This window comes from Hyla sarda, chromosome 1, assembly GCF_029499605.1.
Source record: "Hyla sarda isolate aHylSar1 chromosome 1, aHylSar1.hap1, whole genome shotgun sequence".
Classification (NCBI taxonomy): Eukaryota; Metazoa; Chordata; class Amphibia; order Anura; family Hylidae; genus Hyla; species Hyla sarda.
The window spans coordinates 494626324-494646968 of NC_079189.1; the positions used below are offsets into that span (position 1 = coordinate 494626324).

The 20645-nt window shown below is 43.5% G+C and overlaps 1 protein-coding gene across 9 annotated transcripts in view; it reads right to left on the bottom strand.

Moving 5' to 3' along the window:
* Positions 1-578: 578 nt before the first annotated feature.
* ARL14EPL (ADP ribosylation factor like GTPase 14 effector protein like) overlaps positions 579-20645 on the bottom strand; it is a 65118-nt gene continuing 45051 nt past the window's right edge. For 8 of the 9 annotated variants that reach the window (XM_056537421.1, XM_056537413.1, XM_056537415.1 and 5 more), the window contains 3 exons: positions 8763-8867; positions 6797-6930; positions 579-2079 (listed from right to left, as the gene is read on the bottom strand). In XM_056537421.1, the coding sequence (XP_056393396.1) occupies positions 1854-2079; positions 6797-6930; positions 8763-8861 (459 nt within the window). In that variant the 5' untranslated portion in view covers positions 8862-8867 and the 3' untranslated portion in view covers positions 579-1853. Of the gene's footprint in view, positions 2080-6796; positions 6931-8762; positions 8887-20645 lie in introns of all 9 variants that reach the window. The other variant, XM_056537420.1, reaches the window with a different exon arrangement.

Here is a 20645-nt window from a genome sequence, read left to right on the forward strand (position 1 = left end):
ACAAGTGAGTAACATTTTTACTCCACCCTGGCCATATTAAATTAACATAGAAAAATTTGTGCCTAAACAAGTTAAAATGTTTTTATTTTGAAATATTATTATTATTATTATTAATAATAATAATAATAATAGGCTTGTAATGTTATTTCACTTTTATATTGCATGTTGCAGTTTACTATAAGACCACTAATGGCAAACACTCTGTAAATGTATTTACACAGATGCTTATCCATGCAAAACTATCAAATAAAGTAAAATGTGGACAGTTTTTCACGCATATCCTTCCTATCAATGAAGTCAATGTTTTCCAACTGAATGACAAAGCATGCAATTGATGAACATGTGTTTTAACTGTTTTGTAGATTTTCAGAAGAAACCGTCATAAATAATAATGAAGACACTGAATCAATGATCATGTCTGTGCAAATAAAAAAAATACCAGCCAGATTAGTGAAGCCTGAACTATTTGCAGGAGTAAAGGAGAATATAAAGTAGGGATCAACAAACAAAACTCACTGATATGACAGCAATGATATGGTAATACGCCATGTAAGACAAATGTGACTAGGACACTGAGAGACAAGAAAGGCAGTTCTTTAATCCCATCTGACCATAAAACAAATTAGAAGACATAAGGGCAATGATAAAAGAAAAACTGTCAAATGCTGGATATATAAATTATTATACAAAAAATTAACTTATGAGAAATATGAATAACTCTGAATATAAAATATAATTTTTTTTGTACAAAATATAAACTTGTGCAAAAGTACAAAAATATTAATATTCCTTAAGCATAAACCTGCTTTGTGAAAATAGACAAAGAAAATAGAAAGAACAATCAAAAAGCATTGTTCTAGCAGTGGCTTGCATAGTCATGAATTATAAAATTAAACACAAGTTCTCTTTCCTCTGCAAAATATAAAACATAAAAAGAAAAAAAAAATAAGTAGACCTGTCTGAAAATGCTTCCTTATGCCTCTTGAACACAGCAGAACCATATGCAGGAGGCAGTTGTGTGGCACAGGGTGCCCCTACTTCTCCATCACGTGTTCTTTGCAGCAACGTCTTAAGATCCTACCCTAAAACAATGGGGGAGATTTATCAAAACCTGTCCAGAGGAAAAGTTGCCGAGCTGCCCATAGCAACCAATCAGATCCCTTCTTGCATTTTTTAGGAGACCTTTTCAAAAATGAAAGAAGAAATTAGATAGGTTGCTATGTGCGACTCAGCAACATTTCCTCTGGGCAGGTTTTGATAAGTCTCCCCCAATATCTCTATAATGTTACATCCAAATGGAACATGTCCCATATTTTTTACTTAACAGAAGTAAATTAAAATGGGTTTTCTATCATATAACATGAGAGGTCATAAAAGACTGACATCCCCAACAATCCCATGAACAGGTGAGTGCTGGGTCTGGCCATTAGGCTACGTTTCCACTTGTTTTTTTTTTTTGGCAGTTTTTGCAAAACTGCCACTGCTGTTTTTGAGCCAAAGTCAGAAGTGGATCCATAAGAGAGGAGAAGTGTAAGTTCTTCCTTTATATGTCTTATTCCTTTTGAATACACTTCTGGCTTTGGATCAAAAACTGCAGTGGCAGATATCCAAAAACTGCTAGAAAAAAACCAAGTGGAAACCTAGCCTTAGTGGACCTAGTCTGTTCTTGGGGTCAGTAAGGACACCAACCAACCAACCTTACATTTATGACATAATTTGACTGATGTGTTTTGGAGCTCCTGCTGATTTACCAAGGACATTCTCTTTCCCAATTGTCTTTTCTTACACAACTTAGTATCACACATATATGTTCAGCTTCAACAACAGCAACGCTAAGGAAACTTTTTACTGCACTAATCTGGAACATAAAACGGCAGCTTGCTGATGATTTCGCCAGTCTCCGTCTGTATTCTGTCATACACCCACTTCCTGTTGCAGCGACACTCGGGTCCACATTTGTTGGAGCTGCACTTAAGGCAAGGATAGAAACAGCCTTTGCAGCTCTCCTCCAGACAGTCACATAGGTCCTGGTTATTACACAGCAGTTTACCATACTTGTCATATTTTTTTAGAGAAACCCTAAGAAAGACATTATAGGTATTGTTATGTTACATGGCGCATGATGTTGGTCTACATACGATGGATTAACAATATAGTAGATTATAGAAAATAAACAATTTTGCAGGGACATCATATGGCATAAGTTACCTACATTAGGCTCTGCTAACACAAAACCTCCCATATATATGGTCAATGCATTCATAGACTTATATTGACACTTTTTAACACAACCTGTGTAGTTTACATTTTGACAGTGAGAGTCACTGGAAGTTATTTGCAACTATACAGCAAACACATGCATAGGCTGCAAATCTTTGTGGGGTGGCAAGGCCCAGAGCCAGGGCTAGGTCTGTCAGTAGTGGGGCTGCTGGACCACCTATGGGCAGTAGTTGTCACCAATTAACACCACCCCATTTTAAGTTAGGAACCCACTTGAATCAGGTGGTTATGAAGTGGCAAGTGGGTTTTACAGGTTAATCAATATGTACAATGTTTTTAGTTTAGTAATTACGCAAGGAAGTAATCGATCAAGGTACTATGTAGGAGATTTATCCAAACTTGCGTAGAAGAAGAAGCAGTTGCCCATAACAACCAATCAGATTGATTTTTTTATTATTTTTTTTAAGTCCAGTAAAAAAGAGGTCATCTGATATGTTGCTATGGGCAACTGCACCACTCTTCCTCTACACAGGTTTTGATAAATCTCCCTTCATATGAAGATGTGCAGCCATGCTTCTTTTTTATTCTAAACTTCTGTTAGAAAGTGGTACTATATTGACATTGTATGGTAGTTTTTTTACACCAGGTGGCAGAATTATATTAGTGCTACATGGAGGAATAATATAGGCTTCATATAGTCATACTACATGGACAATACATGCAATTATTATTAAAGAGGACCTGTGGTCACCCCAAAATAATTTAGATTATATATCATATACTATCATATATGAAATACTATCATTAATTAGCCCTGAAACACCCTTTTACAGTATCTTGATATGATCTTCGGTTCCTGAGATCTGTATGTTTATAGTTTGTCTGACAATTCAGGTAATGAGTCAGACAGGCATAAGCCTAATTTTAATAATGGGAGTGATTATCAGGCGATAAGCGGGATTATACAGTTGGGGAATGACAATTTTGTACATTGAGAGGTTTGTATGCCTAATACACACCTTGACTGTATAACCTTGCCTATCCCTTAATTGTCAGACAAACTATAAACCTAAATGTATCAAGAACAGAAGGGTGTATCAAGAAACTGCAAAAAGGTGTGTGAATAATATCATTTTCTCGAGGTTGGCATTTTGTGCAAGCATTGTGGAGGAATTTATTAAAGTCTGTGCCTGGCACATATTGGTAAGATGTTTCAAATTTGGGTATTGGTAAGATGTTTCAAATTTGGGGGAAAAACCCTGGTTTCTGCTTTTAACTTTTTGCCAATCTGCACCGCAGTTGCCAAGTGGCCAGGGCTTGGAACAGAGAGGGTATGATTTAGCTCAAAGTGGGCATTCTGGCCCCCGTACTCTGAATCTGCTACAATTTATGCCAGCTAGTCATAAATTGTTGTTTCCCCATATGCATACAAAATAACAGAATTATGTTGGTGCTATCTGGTAGTATTATGTTGGCACAATTTTTATTGTAAAATGAATAATTTGACTGCAGCCTGTAATGCTTTCTTCCAGAGATTGGAGACCTATCCCGATCATATGTGACTGGAGCACCTGCCCATCTTGTTATAAGTCATCGTCATAGAAACAGAATAGAATTTCATAATCTGAAATTAAAGTGTTAGGTTAAGTTTCCACTTGGTTTTTTTTCTGGCAGTTTTTGGAAAACTGACGCTGCAGTTTTTGAGCCAAAGTCAGAAGTGTATTTAAAAGGAATCGAACATATAAAGGAAGAACTTATACTTCTCCTCTCTTATGGATCCACTTCTGACTTTGGCTCAAAAACTGCAGTGGCAGTATTCCAAAAGTGGAAACATAGCCTTACTATTATTTAAAAAAAATTTTCATGTCAAAAATTTGATTTGTCGTTGTTTGGGTGTTTAGACCCCCACCACTTGTTAAAAATAGTCGGATGAAGAACGCTGCTGATAACTTCTCTCCCTGTCTCCATTCAGGGGACAAATGGAAGTCTATGGAACCTGTCTCCTGCAGCAAGACAGCAAGAGAAGAGAATTTCTGCAGCAAGAAGAGAAGAGAAGAGCTGAGCAGTGTGCTTCTACAGGCAATCATTGTGGGTCTTAAAGGGGAACTCTGGTACTAAACTTATCCCCTATCCACAGGATAGGGGATAAGTTGTTAAGTACCGGAGTTCCCCTTTCACACCTGTCTCTGTGACATGTCAAAAGATTTTTTCAAATGATAGCAATTCATTTATATCATGATTCAAACAAATTGTAAATCAAATACAAAATATAACTGTAAATAAGTGATATAAAACTTAAAAAGAAACTGTATTAATAAACATAGTATATACTAGTACACACTGGTGTGGTGCTGTGCAGTGTCCATTGCTGCCGCGGCACTATGTCTATGGGGAGGCGCGGCCCAGGGACTGGTCTGAGTGGCATTGGGGCTGCTCTGCCAGTGGGTTGTTCCCCCTGTGAGCACTGGTGTTGCGGCGGTGGTGGTCGCCGCCCAGTGCTACGCCATTTTTATGCTAGGGACATTTGGGACCCACTATTTACAGGTGGCCGTGATGTGGCTAGTGGGCTTGCACTTCATGATCATAAAGTACACTAATGGCCTATTAGTTTAATAAATGTTGCTGAGAAGCATTAGATCGTTGTGCATGTTGTGGATGTGCGACCATGTCTGTTTTCTCTATTTGAATAGTATATACAGTATAGTTAATTTCCATTGTGTCCTATATATGGTATGTATATATGGAAGTTAGGAAAAAAACAGCACAGGACTAGATCATTGTGACTGTCCAGATAGCCAGTCCAGAATACCAAACACAAAAACAGTCCAGGTCACAGCTTCACTATAATGCTGTGACTTGGACTGTTTTTGTATTTGGTAAATATATATAAAGTCATGGCCGTAAATGTTGGCACCCCTGAAATTTTTCAAGAAAATTTAATATTAAATAGAAAAGGTTTGCAGTAACACATGTCTTGCTATACACATGTTTATTCCCTTTGTGTGTATTGGAACTAAACCAAAAAAGGGAGAAAAGAACAACTAATTGGACATAATGTCACACCAAACTCCAAAAATTGGCTGGACAAAATTATTGGCACAGTTAACTTAATATTTGGTTGCACACCCTTTGGAAAAAGCAACTGAAATCAGTCGCTTCCTATAACCATCAATAAGCTTCTTACACTTCTCAGCCGGAATGTTGGACCACTCTTCCTTTGCAAACTGCTCCAGGTCTCTATTTTTGGAAGGGTGCCTTTTCCCAACAGCAATTTTAACATCTTTCCACAGGTGTTCAATGGGATTTAGATCTGGACTCATTGCTGGCCACTTCAGAACTCTCTAGCGCTTTGTTGCCATCCATTTCTGGGTGCTTTTTGACAAATGTTTGGGGTCATTGTCCATTTGGAAGACCCAAGATCTCGGACGCAAACCCAGCTTTATGACACTGGGCTGTACAGTACGACCCAAAATCCATTGGTAATCCTCAGAATGCCTTGCACACATTCAAGGCCTCCAGTGCCCAACGTGGCAAAACAACCCCAAAACATAATTGACATCCACCATATTTCACTGTAGGTACTGTGTTCTTTTCTTCGTAGGCCTCATTCCATTTTTGGTAAACAGAATCATGTGCTTTACCAAAAAGCTCTATCTTGGTCTCATCTTTTCCCAGAAGGAGTTTGGCTTACTCAAGTTCATTTTGGCAAAATGTAGTCTTGCTTTTTTATGTTTGTGTCAGCAGTGGGGTCCTCCTGGGTCTCCTGCCATAGCATTTCATTTAAATGTCGATGGATAGTTTGCGCTGACACTGATGCTCCCTGAACCTGCAGGACAGCTTGAATATCTTTGGAATTTGTTTGGGGCTGCTTATCCACCATCCGGACTATAATGCATTGACACCTTTTATCAATTTTTCTCTTCCGTCCACGCCCAGGGAGATTAGTTACAGTGCCATGGGTTGCAAACTGGGTTTTTTGATAATGTTGTGCACTGTGGACAAAGGCAAATCTAGATCTCTGGAGATGGACTTGTAACCTTGAGATTGTTGATATTTTTCCACAATTTTGGTTCTCAAGTCCTCAGACAGTTCTCTTCTCCTCTTTCTGTTGTCCATGCTTAGTGTGGCACACACAGACACACAATGCAAAGACTAAGTGAACTTCTCTTCTTTTTATCTGCTTTTTATATTGCCCGCACCTGTTACTTGCCCCAGGTGAGTGTAAAGGAGCATCACATGCTTGAAACAATCTTATTTTTCCTTAATTTTGAAAGGGTGCCAATAATTTTGTCCAGCCCATTTTTGGAGTTTGGTGTGACATTATGTCCAATTAGCTTTTTTCCTCCCTTTTTGGTTTAGTTCCAATACACACAAAGGGAATAAACATGTGTATAGCAGAACATGTGTTACTGCAATCCTTTTCTGTGAGAAATACTTCAGGTGCCAACATTTAGGCCATGACTGTATATATATGGGGCAGATCATAACTTTTACTCATCCACCTCAGAATGGAGTATGTTTTGCTAAATAATAAATCTTCTATGTAAAAGGCAGCTGACATACTATTGTCCCTTACTTGTTGGTAGTGTAATATCCATTCATCTGAGACATGTAGGCTTTTTTCTTTTGTTTTCGAGTTTCAGGATTAAAGTCTGCGACCTGAGGTCCAGGATTTTGAAAGGCTAAACATTTCAATTGTCTCTCAATTTGCTGTAAAAAGAAAAGATATTAGTTTACAAAGAATTTGTACCTAACACAGTTTGATATTTATACAATGGGATGAATATACCATTGATCACGTGACAGATATTTGGTGATAACTGCACATTACTTATACCAGCAACACATTTATTGTTGTTTTGCACCAAAAAACCCTACTGTTTCTAATTAATAAATATTTTTTGTCCACAATATAAAAAGGGTTATCCATGTTTAGTAAAACAAGGCTGCTATCTTCATAAAACACAGTCACTATTGTCCCGAGTCTGTATGCAGTATTTCAGCACAGTTTCTTCAAAGTTAAATGAACAGAGTTGTAATACCACACACAACCTGAGGACAGGTGTGATGCTGTTTTTGGAAGAAAGCACCTATGCTTGGACAAGTGTGTGGTCAAAGACTGTAAGGTATTTTATGTCACAAAACACAAAAAAAGAGAATTGGTGTGAGCTGTGAACAAAGTTTGCCGCACAGCGGAACAAATTTTAGCATTCAACCTGTCGGGACAAATCTGCCAATGAGAGACCATTGGCAAATTGGTGACAATATTGGCAAATTTTCCCTAAATTTCATTTAATTTCATTTAAGCCTCTCCCAAAAACATAGATGCAAATTTACTATGGCTTGTACACTAAAAACTGGCGTATAGAAGTTGCAAATATTTGCACATTTATGCAAGAGTGGACTTTTTGGTGGTTTTAGTTTTTGAGAATGTTGGTGTGGCTTAGTTGGAGGGGCAGTACATCTTAAGCCCACCACATTTGCTTCAATTATAGCAGAATTCTATGCCAGCTCATAGCTGGTATAGATTTCAACATGTTGTGCAATGGATGGCAAAAGGCTTAAGCTAAAGAACAGCAATTCAGTTTTTTCAGAAATCTGCCCCAAAATCTACTATATTTCTTGCTTGCACCTTTTTTATAACCAGCTGTTGTCAGCCCATAAGAATTGCTGGAAATAATCCTGACAAAACTGAGGGTGGCTGACAAACTAGGTTCTCTACACAATAAACTAAAAATGCCAACCTTCCCAAAATTTACAGACCACTCCAAAAAGGGGGATACCCTCCACACACATCATAAGGGGGCTGGCTTGTCAGGGAAGACAAGAAGAAGCCAAGCCCACTGTGATCAGCTGTTGTCTCAACCAACAGGATCAGGATCCTGGGAAAGGCTCGAGATGACAGACATCCAGAGACTGAAGGAATGCTAAACCTGGGGGGACCATGAAATCACAAAAATCCCACGCATGTAAGGCAAGTAAAGCACTTAAGATATAACTTGGCATCACAGGCATGACAGCTCTGCAAAAAAAAAAAAAAAAACACATAGATGTAGTCAGGACAACAACCAAACACAACATGGCAAATACAAAATACACAAAAAGAAGCACTTTATATTTGATTACAAATATAAGATTGAAGCTCTTTTTGAACAAAACGTGTCCCCCTATCCACCACGGGGAGATGGCTAATCTTTTAGAAAGGGACTCTAACAAGCTGACTCTACCCACCCAAGGAGATAAATCATCTAACTGGGTGTATGCAGGACCCTGGTATGAAGTGCACCATGTAAAAGACAGCTGTGATAAGGATATGCCCGATTTATTACCAACATGAGCTATTGTGATAAATCAGTCTGGGCCATGTTCTCCCTAAGTTATTTCCCAGAAGTAAACAAGTATTATGTATTTTATATCTAGTATATTGTTTGTCTCTCACATTTGCAGCCACCATGCTGAGTGTAATAGTGTTGAGTAAGTGACCCATAGGTGTTTTTGGAAGAGTTCCAGAATGGAATAAATAGTAGTAAAAGAGGACATACCAACTGCTTTTGGACTCGGGGGCTGTCATCTTTCTCAGCATCTGCCTCCAGGCCTTCTTGCCCTCCGTTGTTTTTTGAACTAGTTGATTTTTCGCTCATTGTGAACTACAAAAAGAAAAAAAGCCTAAAAAGTTGTATTTTTACCATTAGATATCACAATGTCAGCTCTTATTTCATTTATTATTAATAATACTTTATTACACAGTTTATACTTTATAGCAGTGTTTCCCAACCAGTGTAACTCGAGCTGTTGCAATACTACAACTCCCAGCATGCCCAGACAGCCTTTGGCATGCTGGGAGTAGTTGTTTTGTAACAACTGGAGGCACACTGGTCGGGAAACACTGCAACAAAGTATACACTTCCCAGCCTTGGATTGGACTCCCCACTTATTGGGATCAGTGTAACACCCCATCCTATGAGCAGATATTTACATAAACTGTTTTGTGGTCCTTTAAGACTTCTTAAGCTCTGAGGGGGAGATTTATCAAAACTAGTACAGAGGAAAAGTTGGCCAGTTGCCCATAGCAACCAATCTATGTTTTGGGCAACTGGGCAACTTTTCCTCTTTAAAGGTTTTGATAAATCCCCCTTGTTAGTCTAAGCCCTCATGTTTGGATCATAATAGCTACTTGATGTTTCCTGGGGTAATTTGGCTATGTTCACACTATGCATATGCTTTTGTTTTATCCATTAATTTTAATGGTTAAAAGTAATGGTTTCCATTTCTCTTTTTAATTGGTAAAATAGTTCTATCTATTCTGCCACCCATATGTAAATACATTTCCTTGTAAAACTAAAGCTGCATGATGCCTACAGGTAGCCTTTTCCATCTGAGAATTACCTGTTAAGCTCAATGGGTCAACACAAACACTGAAGGTTTTTAATGTAAAAACAAATATAACAGTAGTTTTAATATATTAATGCATATTATCGAGTTCATTTGTGAATCTCGTTTTTCACCAGCAGATGTCACCATTGTGCTTTGGTTGTTATTACCATAGTAGTATAACGAATATCAAAAAGAATAATGGAGTCACTTATATTTTATGCATAAAAATACAAAAATAAAATTACAATTATAATAAAAAAAGGAGGAATTCATACATCATAAATGGAGCGGCATCACCAGAATCTGAATTAACTGCTAGTCAAATCGTAAAGGGTATGGTCACTAACGAATGAATAAAAAAAATTTACCATGTCAAAAAACATAGCTACATGAGTGTAAGATGAGCATCCATTAATAATGTGTATATGGCAACTACAGCCATAGGTAAAGTATCATGTGCATACCCAGAGCCAATTTAGTTGAGTGTAAATATGATTTGCATACAATAAAAAAGGATCATAAAAACAAAAAAAAGTGCGACACTAATGCAGAGACGTGTTTCAGAACGTCTAAACTTTGTCCGCCACTGCTCCAGCTCCTCTCCAACCACATGGCAGCCTCATGAATTTATGTGCAGGGGTGAGAGGGGGCGGAAGGTCACTCCATGCACAGGCACCTAAGTGATGGATTTAAAAGGGATACAGCAGCTGATCTTATCTCTCGGAAATAGCGTGTAAATAATACGTGGGTTGCACGGGTACCCAAATAGCTGATATAGTCACCTAGAAATTTACTTAGAATATAAAGTTTCCCAAAAGGAATAGGTGCTTTAAAACATAACTATTTATCCCTAATTATGGGGTACTTACATGACACAGTTATTAAGAGTAAATCCTGTGTCTTGTGACATAAAATCATGTGTATGACTATTTGTGGAATCTATGATTTTACTTTATGTTCCTAATATAGTGATGCCCTTATATGTACCGCGGAACTGCGGATTTGAGGTATCCTTAGTGCAGTGATGCCTATATATGCACCGCTGAACTGCGGATTTGAGGTATCCCTAATGTGAGGTGGACAATATTTTTATGTAGTAATTCAGTATATTTTGACTTGGTATCCACTGTAAGTTTGTGTGGGTGTATTTTATAATTAATTATAGTAAAAGTTATGTTTTAAAGCACCTGTATCTTATCTCTGTATGGTGCCTGGGTTGACAAACAGCCAGACGCCAGGATAAAATTCTCAAGGGGGAGGTAAATGTCCATGAGGTCCTAGAGCTGATAAATTATGGCAGCACCTGCTGCACGCGGATACTTACTCAGTTTTATAAAATAAAAACCATCATGCCCTATTAACCACCTATATTTATGCCCATTAAACAAAACTATGGTTTATTACTGCAGTGGCTAAAAGAAGAAATAATCAAGTATATATGTATCTTTGTGAGGTGCTCATTTCTGTAGCTTTACTGAAACATGTTACCTGCTTAGTGAGTGCATACTGTATTTTCAATAGTTCTTTTATCTCTTCCGCTCAGACATATCCATTGTCAAGGGAATAGCACTCATATGTAGACTGTATAAGTGACCCCAGAGAAATCCGATAATTTTACTCTCCATTTGGGAATAACGTGCAATTATTATATACTATAAACAGTTTTAACATTAGGAACATCTGCTGATGAGTCTCTGCAAAAAAACTCCATTCTGAAAAAATGGGAATGCTTTATTTTTTTAAAATAAATTAGCTTGTAATGTCTGTCGATCTCTATCTTCTTTCTTTCCTTACCTTCTTCTTAACCTCTTCAGGACGCCAGGCGTATGCATACGCCCTGCATCCCGAGTCCTTAAGGACGTGGGGCGTATGCATACGCCCGTGGGAATTCCGGTCCCCGCCGCTAGCCGGTTGGGGACCGTACCGGGATGCCTGCTAAAATCATTCAGCAGGCATCCCGGCACATCGCCGATCGGGGTCCTGAGACCCCCCATGTTGGCGATCGCAGAAAATCGCATGTCAATTCAGACATGCGAATTTCTGCTACTCTGGGCTGATTGGGTCTCTTGTGACCCAATCACCCGGAAAATAGGGATGATCGGAGCTGTCAGTGACAGCCCCAATCATCCTGAGGGATAGGAGCGAGGTCGCAGTGCTGCAATCTCCTCCTATCCCCTGCCATTGGTCAGAACTGATTCTGACCAATGGCAGCGCAGGACAGTGGGATGCCATGGCAACCCCCCGTTCTGCCCACCCCTGGATGTCGGGCAGAATGGGAGGAGAAGATGGAGACCGGTACCTTACCTGAAGATGGCGTGGGGACCGCAGATCATCGCTGGAGACTGCAGAGATCCCGGCTCAGGTAGGGAAAAGACGGTCGGGGGGGGGGGGGGGGGGGGTTAATGAAAGTGAAAGTAAAGCTATCATTACTGTGGCAACCACTAGGAAGGCAGAACTGCAAAAGCTGTCTGGGCATGCTGGGAGTTGTAGTTTTGCAACATCTGGTGGGTCACAGTTTGGAGACCACTGTTACAGTGGTGCCCAAACTGTAGCCCTCCAGATGTTGCCAAACTACAACTATCAGCATGCCTAGACTGCCCAGGCATGCTGGGAGTTATAGTTCTGTAACATCTGTCCCTTCAGATTTTGCAATTTTCATGACATTTTTGAAAATTGCTGCTCTACTTTGAAGCCCTCTAATTTTTTCAAAAAGTAAAAATATGTCCATTTTATGATGCCAACATAAAGGATGCAAGTAACAACGAAAATTTATCAACAAAATAAAGTAGAATATGTCACTGAAAAAAAAAATCTCAGAATCAGAATATTCAGTAAAAGCGTTTTAGAGTTATTAATGCGTAAAGCGACAGTGGTCAGAATTGCGAAAAAGGGCTCAGTCCTTAAGGTGAAAAAGGGCTGCGTCCTTAAGGGGTTAAGATGTTGGTTAACATTTTATCAAGCCATGTTCTTTTTTATATTTGTGAACAACAGAACTTTGTGTTGGTGTCAAGCTTCCTTGTCTCTGTCCCAATGCAAAGAAAATGCCCTCTAAGCCAATGTAGCGGTGACCTCCCTCAGCTAGTGATTGGCTAAACAGGTATTTTCTGGATGTCATGATAGGGTAAGGATCCCAACAGCAAAGAGGGCTGGGCAGCAGCTGACTACGGCTTCTATATGTTATTGCCCCCCGAAGAACTTTTAAAATGTAGCCCCAAGAATAACCCCTGAAAGGGTTTACACCCCTTCAACTGTTGCCATTTAGAACCTCAAATTCTGTGGTCAATACTAACTGCATTACCAAAGTGTTTTTACAGAACAAGGAGGATCCCATTATATGCACTGAAGTGCTGAAGACAAGCTAAGGGGAGGGCAGATTACATTCAGGATGCCGCTGCCCAGAACTTTATGGGTAGTCAGAAATGAGAAAAAAGCCTTGGTTTACCTATTATGGACAGTGAGGATTCCCTGGAGTAGCAGACAAGGTGCAGCTTGCATGCACACAGTCCAGACTTTCTTTCCTGCACATAGCAGTAGCTAAGCCCATACCTGGTTTCTCTGTTACTAGAGATGGACTGTGCAGCAGAGTGAACAGCAGATGGCAAAGAAGTGAGACACCTAGTGACTAATTCAATTTTAGTAATTGACATGATTTACAAATATGTAAACCACATAGGCTTTGAAATTAAGCCATGTGAAATGACAGTGTCCATTTAAAGCCCAAACCAGATTGCCTCCCTAAAGTGGTTGTCCAAAATAATTACAGCCTATCAGAAGGTTAAAATAACAGTATCCCCTGATAATCCTCTAAACATACTGCAGCCACTTCATGGCCTCAGTGAATTTGTCACTAGGTGTCTCACTTCTTTGCCATCTGCTGTTCACTCTGCTGCACAGTCCATCTCTAGTAACAGAGAAACTAGAGCCACCGATACAGACAGCAGGGGTACGTTCATGGCCGGACAGAACGACCAGAGCGTTACCCGCAACGTGAGTCCCAGGGCCACAGGAGACACGAGAGAGGGGGCGCTCACGGCCATTCATTCCATCCAGAGTACTGCCCGTAACAGTACCCTTGGGTCTCCCCTTCTTTTTGGGTCTAAGAAAATCTCGAACCAGGCTGCGATCAACAATATTCTCCTCCAATTCCCAAGACCTCTGTTACGCCGAGCGCTCCGGGTCCCCGCTCCTCCCCGGAGCGCTCGCTGCTCTCTCGCTACCGCAGCGCTCCGGGCAGCTCCACTGACCCGGTGCGCTGCGATACCGTCTCCAGCCGGGATGCGATTCGCGATGCGGGTAGCGCCCGCTCGCGATGCGCATCCCGGCTCCCGTACCTGACTCGCTCTCCGTCTGTCCTGTCCCGGCGCGCGCGGCCCCGCTCCCTAGGGCGCGCGCGCGCCGGGTCTCTGCGATTTAAAGGGCCACTGCGCCGCTGATTGGCGCAGTGGTTCCAATTAGTGTGTTCACCTGTGCACTCCCTATTTATACCTCACTTCCCCTTCACTCCCTCGCCGGATCTTGTTGCCATTGTGCCAGTGAAAGCGTTTCCTTGTGTGTTCCTAGCCTGTGTTCCAGACCTCCTGCCGTTGCCCCCGACTACGATCCTTGCTGCCTGCCCCGACCTTCTGCTACGTCCGACCTTGCTTCTGTCTACTCCCTTGTACCGCGCCTATCTTCAGCAGTCAGAGAGGTTGAGCCGTTGCTAGTGGATACGACCTGGTCACTACCGCCGCAGCAAGACCATCCCGCTTTGCGGCGGGCTCTGGTGAAAACCAGTAGTGACTTAGAACCGATCCACTAGCACGGTCCACGCCAATCCCTCTCTGGCACAGAGGATCCACTACCTGCCAGCCGGCATCGTGACAGTAGATCCGGCCATGGATCCCGCTGAAGTTCTTCTGCCAGTTGTCGCCGACCTCACCACGGTGGTCGCCCAGCAGTCACAACAGATAGCGCAACAAGGCCAACAGCTGTCTCAACTGACCGTGATGCTACAGCAGCTACTACCACAGCTTCAGCAATCATCTCCTCCGCCAGCTCCTGCACCTCCTCCGCAGCGAGTGGCCGCTTCTGGTCTACGACTATCCTTGCCGGATAAATTTGATGGGGACTCTAAATTCTGCCGTGGCTTTCTTTCCCAATGTTCCCTGCACTTGGAGATGATGTCGGACCAGTTTCCTACTGAAAGGTCTAAGGTGGCTTTCGTAGTCAGCCTTCTGTCTGGAAAAGCTCTGTCATGGGCCACACCGCTCTGGGACCGCAATGACCCCGTCACTGCCTCTATACACTCCTTCTTCTCGGAAATTCGAAGTGTCTTTGAGGAACCTGCCCGAGCCTCTTCTGCTGAGACTGCCCTGTTGAACCTGGTCCAGGGTAATTCTTCCGTTGGCGAGTACGCCGTACAATTCCGTACTCTTGCTTCAGAATTATCCTGGAATAATGAGGCCCTCTGCGCGACCTTTAAAAAAGGCCTATCCAGCAACATTAAAGATGTTCTGGCCGCACGAGAAATCCCTGCTAACCTACATGAACTCATCCATCTTGCCACTCGCATTGACATGCGTTTTTCCGAAAGGCGTCAGGAGCTCCGCCAGGATATGGACTTTGTTCGCACAAGGCGTTTTTTCTCCCCGGCTCCTCTCTCCTCTGGTCCCCTGCAATCCGTTCCTGTGCCTCCCGCCGTGGAGGCTATGCAGGTCGACCGGTCTCGCCTGACACCTCAAGAGAGGACACGACGCCGCATGGAGAATCTCTGCCTGTACTGTGCCAGTACCGAACACTTCCTGAAGGATTGTCCTATCCGTCCTCCCCGCCTGGAAAGACGTACGCTGACTCCGCACAAAGGTGAGACAGTCCTTGATGTCTACTCTGCCTCTCCACGTCTTACTGTGCCTGTGCGGATATCTGCCTCTGCCTTCTCCTTCTCTACTATGGCCTTCTTGGATTCCGGATCTGCAGGAAATTTTATTTTGGCCTCTCTCGTCAACAGGTTCAACATCCCAGTGACCAGTCTCGCCAGACCCCTCTACATCAATTGTGTAAACAATGAAAGATTGGACTGTACCATACGTTTCCGCACGGAGTCCCTTCTAATGTGCATCGGACCTCATCACGAGAAGATTGAATTTTTGGTCCTCCCCAATTGCACTTCCGAAATCCTCCTTGGACTACCCTGGCTTCAACTCCATTCCCCAACCCTGGATTGGTCCTCTGGGGAGATCAAGAGTTGGGGGCCCTCTTGTTTCAAGGACTGCCTAAAACCGGTTCCCAGTACCCCTTGCCGTGACTCTGTGGTTCCCCCTGTAACCGGTCTCCCTAAGGCCTATATGGACTTTGCGGATGTTTTTTGCAAAAAACAAGCTGAGACTCTACCTCCTCACAGGCCTTATGATTGTCCTATTGACCTCCTCCCGGGCACTACTCCACCCCGGGGCAGAATCTATCCTCTGTCCGCCCCAGAGACTCTTGCTATGTCGGAGTACATCCAGGAAAATTTAAAAAAAGGCTTTATCCGTAAATCCTCCTCTCCTGCCGGAGCCGGATTTTTCTTTGTGTCCAAAAAAGATGGCTCTCTACGTCCTTGCATTGACTACCGCGGTCTTAATAAAATCACGGTAAAGAACCGCTACCCCCTACCCCTCATCTCTGAACTCTTTGATCGCCTCCAAGGTGCCCACATCTTTACCAAACTGGACTTAAGAGGTGCTTATAATCTCATCCGCATCAGAGAGGGGGATGAATGGAAAACGGCATTTAACACTAGAGATGGACACTTTGAGTATCTGGTCATGCCCTTTGGCCTGTGCAACGCCCCTGCCGTCTTCCAAGACTTTGTTAATGAAATTTTTCGTGATCTCTTATACTCCTGTGTTGTTGTATATCTGGACGATATCCTGATTTTTTCTGCCAATCTAGAAGAACACCGCCAGCATGTCCGTATGGTTCTTCAGAGACTTCGTGACAATCAACTTTATGCCAAGATAGAGAAATGTCTGTTTGAATGCCAATCTCTTCCTTTCCTAGGATACTTGGTCTCTGGCCAGGGACTACAAATGGATCCAGACAAACTCTCTGCCGTCTTAGATTGGCCACGCCCCTCCGGACTCCGTGCTATCCAACGTTTTTTGGGGTTCGCCAATTATTACAGGCAATTTATTCCACATTTTTCTACCGTTGTGGCCCCTATCGTGGCTTTAACCAAAAAAAATGCCAATCCCAAGTCTTGGCCTCCTCAAGCGGAAGACGCCTTTAAACGGCTCAAGTCTGCCTTTTCTTCGGCTCCCGTGCTCTCCAGACCGGACCCATCTAAACCCTTCCTATTGGAGGTTGATGCCTCCTCTGTAGGAGCTGGAGCGGTCCTTCTACAAAAAAATTCTTCCGGGCATGCTGTTACGTGTGGTTTTTTTTCTAGGACCTTCTCTCCGGCGGAGAGGAACTACTCCATCGGGGATCGAGAGCTTCTAGCCATTAAATTAGCACTTGAGGAATGGAGGCATCTGCTGGAGGGATCAAGATTTCCAGTTATTATTTACACCGATCACAAGAACCTCTCCTATCTCCAGTCTGCCCAACGGCTGAATCCTCGCCAGGCCAGGTGGTCTCTGTTCTTTGCCCGATTTAATTTTGAAATTCACTTTCGGCCTGCCGATAAGAACATTAGGGCCGATGCTCTCTCTCGTTCCTCGGATGCCTCGGAAGTTGAACTCTCTCCGCAACACATCATTCCTCCTGACTGCCTGATTTCCACTTCTCCAGCCTCCATCAGGCAAACTCCTCCAGGAAAGACCTTCGTCTCTCCACGCCAACGCCTCGGAATCCTCAAATGGGGTCACTCCTCCCATCTCGCAGGTCATGCAGGCATCAAGAAATCTGTGCAACTCATCTCTCGCTTCTATTGGTGGCCGACTCTGGAGACGGATGTCGTGGACTTTGTGCGAGCCTGCACTGTCTGTGCCCGGGATAAGACTCCTCGCCAGAAGCCCGCTGGTTTTCTTCATCCTCTGCCTGTCCCCGAACAGCCTTGGTCTCTGATTGGTATGGATTTTATTACAGACCTACCCCCATCCCGTGGCAACACTGTTGTTTGGGTGGTCGTTGATCGATTCTCCAAGATGGCACATTTCATCCCTCTTCCTGGTCTTCCTTCAGCGCCTCAGTTGGCTAAACAATTTTTTGTACACATTTTTCGTCTTCACGGGTTGCCCACACAGATAGTCTCGGATAGAGGCGTCCAATTCGTGTCAAAATTCTGGAGGGCTCTCTGTAAACAACTCAAGATTAAATTAAACTTTTCTTCTGCATATCATCCTCAATCCAATGGACAAGTAGAAAGAATTAACCAGGTCTTGGGTGATTATTTACGACATTTTGTTTCCTCCCGCCAGGATGATTGGGCAGATCTTCTACCATGGGCCGAATTCTCGTATAACTTTAGAGTCTCTGAATCTTCCTCCAAATCCCCATTTTTCGTGGTGTACGGCCGTCACCCTCTTCCCCCCCTCCCTACTCCCTTGCCCTCTGGTTTGCCCGCTGTAGATGAAGTGACTCGTGATCTTTCCACCATATGGAAAGAGACCCAAGATTCTCTTTTACAGGCTTCATCTCGCATGAAAAAGTTTGCCGATAAGAAAAGAAGAGCTCCCCCCATTTTTGCTCCCGGAGACAAGGTATGGCTCTCCGCTAAATATGTCCGCTTTCGTGTCCCCAGTTACAAACTGGGTCCACGCTATCTTGGTCCTTTCAAAGTCTTGTGCCAAATTAATCCTGTCTCTTACAAACTTCTTCTTCCTCCTTCTCTCCGTATTCCTAATGCCTTTCATGTCTCTCTTCTTAAACCACTCATCATCAACCGTTTCTCTCCCAAATTAGTTTCTCCCACTCCTGTCTCCGGTTCTTCTGACGTCTTCTCAGTGAAAGAGATACTGGCCTCCAAGACGCTCAGAGGAAAAAGGTTCTTTTTGGTGGATTGGGAGGGCTGTGGACCTGAAGAGAGATCCTGGGAACCTGAGGACAACATCCTAGACAAAAGTCTGCTCCTCAGGTTCTCAGGCTCTAAGAAGAGGGGGAGACCCAAGGGGGGGGGGTACTGTTACGCCGAGCGCTCCGGGTCCCCGCTCCTCCCCGGAGCGCTCGCTGCTCTCTCGCTACCGCAGCGCTCCGGGCAGCTCCACTGACCCGGTGCGCTGCGATACCGTCTCCAGCCGGGATGCGATTCGCGATGCGGGTAGCGCCCGCTCGCGATGCGCATCCCGGCTCCCGTACCTGACTCGCTCTCCGTCTGTCCTGTCCCGGCGCGCGCGGCCCCGCTCCCTAGGGCGCGCGCGCCGGGTCTCTGCGATTTAAAGGGCCACTGCGCCGCTGATTGGCGCAGTGGTTCCAATTAGTGTGTTCACCTGTGCACTCCCTATTTATACCTCACTTCCCCTTCACTCCCTCGCCGGATCTTGTTGCCATTGTGCCAGTGAAAGCGTTTCCTTGTGTGTTCCTAGCCTGTGTTCCAGACCTCCTGCCGTTGCCCCCGACTACGATCCTTGCTGCCTGCCCCGACCTTCTGCTACGTCCGACCTTGCTTCTGTCTACTCCCTTGTACCGCGCCTATCTTCAGCAGTCAGAGAGGTTGAGCCGTTGCTAGTGGATACGACCTGGTCACTACCGCCGCAGCAAGACCATCCCGCTTTGCGGCGGGCTCTGGTGAAAACCAGTAGTGACTTAGAACCGATCCACTAGCACGGTCCACGCCAATCCCTCTCTGGCACAGAGGATCCACTACCTGCCAGCCGGCATCGTGACAACCTCTCTTCAAGACCAAAACCCTTCCAGTCAACAAGAAAATAACACTTTCCTTTCACAGATTTCATTGTGAGAATCTCTTTCGCCTCGAAAGTATCTGAAGAACTAGAGACAGGGACAGGAGAAATTATTTTTTGAGAAAAGTGATTAATAACCAGGGACTTTTACAAAGAGACATGAAAAGAATTAGGAATGCAAATTTGTAAGAAACAAGATTGAGTTTTTGAAGAACCACAAAAGGACCTAGGTAACAAGGACCCAACTTGTAACAGGGAATTTCAAAGCGTATATACTTGGAGGAGAGCCAGACCCTGTCACCAGGAGAAAAAGATGGAGGAGGTCTTCTTCTCTTGTCCACTTGAGACTTCATTTGGGAGGAAGCGGAGAGCAACAAGCGTCGAGTCTCCTGCCAGACGGACTCAAAATTTCTGACTAGGGTATCTATGGCCGGCACTCCAGAGGAAACTGGAAGGGGAAGAGGTGGACGAGGATGAAGATCGTAGATGACAAAAAAGGGGGAAGACCTTGTGGACTCAGAGTCTCTATGATTGTAAGAAAACTCAGCCCAAGGCAGAAGATTAACCCAATTAACTTGCGGAGCAGAAACAAAATGTCGCAAGTAGCCCTGATTAATTCTCTCCACTTGTCCATTGGAGTGAGGGTGGTAGGCGGACAAAAAGTCCAGATTAATTTTTAAACGAGAGCATAGGGCACGCCAGAATTTGGAGACAAATTGCCCCCCATGATCCGAAACAATGTGGGAAGGAAGACCATGTAGACGAAAACATTTTGGGAAGAAATCTTTAGGAGGAGCCGAGGGAAGTCCGGGTAAAGGAACAAAGTGTGCCATCTTGGAAAACGAATCAACGACCACCCAGATGATGGTATTATTACAGGAAGGAGGAAGATCGATGATGAATTCCATTGCAATATGAGTCCAAGGGGTATCTGGAATAGGCAAAGGCTGTAAAAGTCCAGCAGGTTTCAACCGGGGAGTTTTGTCACGAGCACAGGTGGTACAGGAGCTGACGAAGTTGGTGACATCCTGTTTAAGATGAGGCCACCAATAGCGTTGAATTATTAATAGCAAAGACTTCCTGATTCCAGAGTCATCAGCCAACAGCGAGGAGTGTCCCCAACTGAGGACACGACGTCTAATACGAGGAGGTACGAACGTTTTTCCAGGTGGGATTTGAAGAAGGGAAGCTGGAGCCGCAGTAAGGGTGCATTCACACCACGTTTTTGCAATACAGTTCCCGTTTATG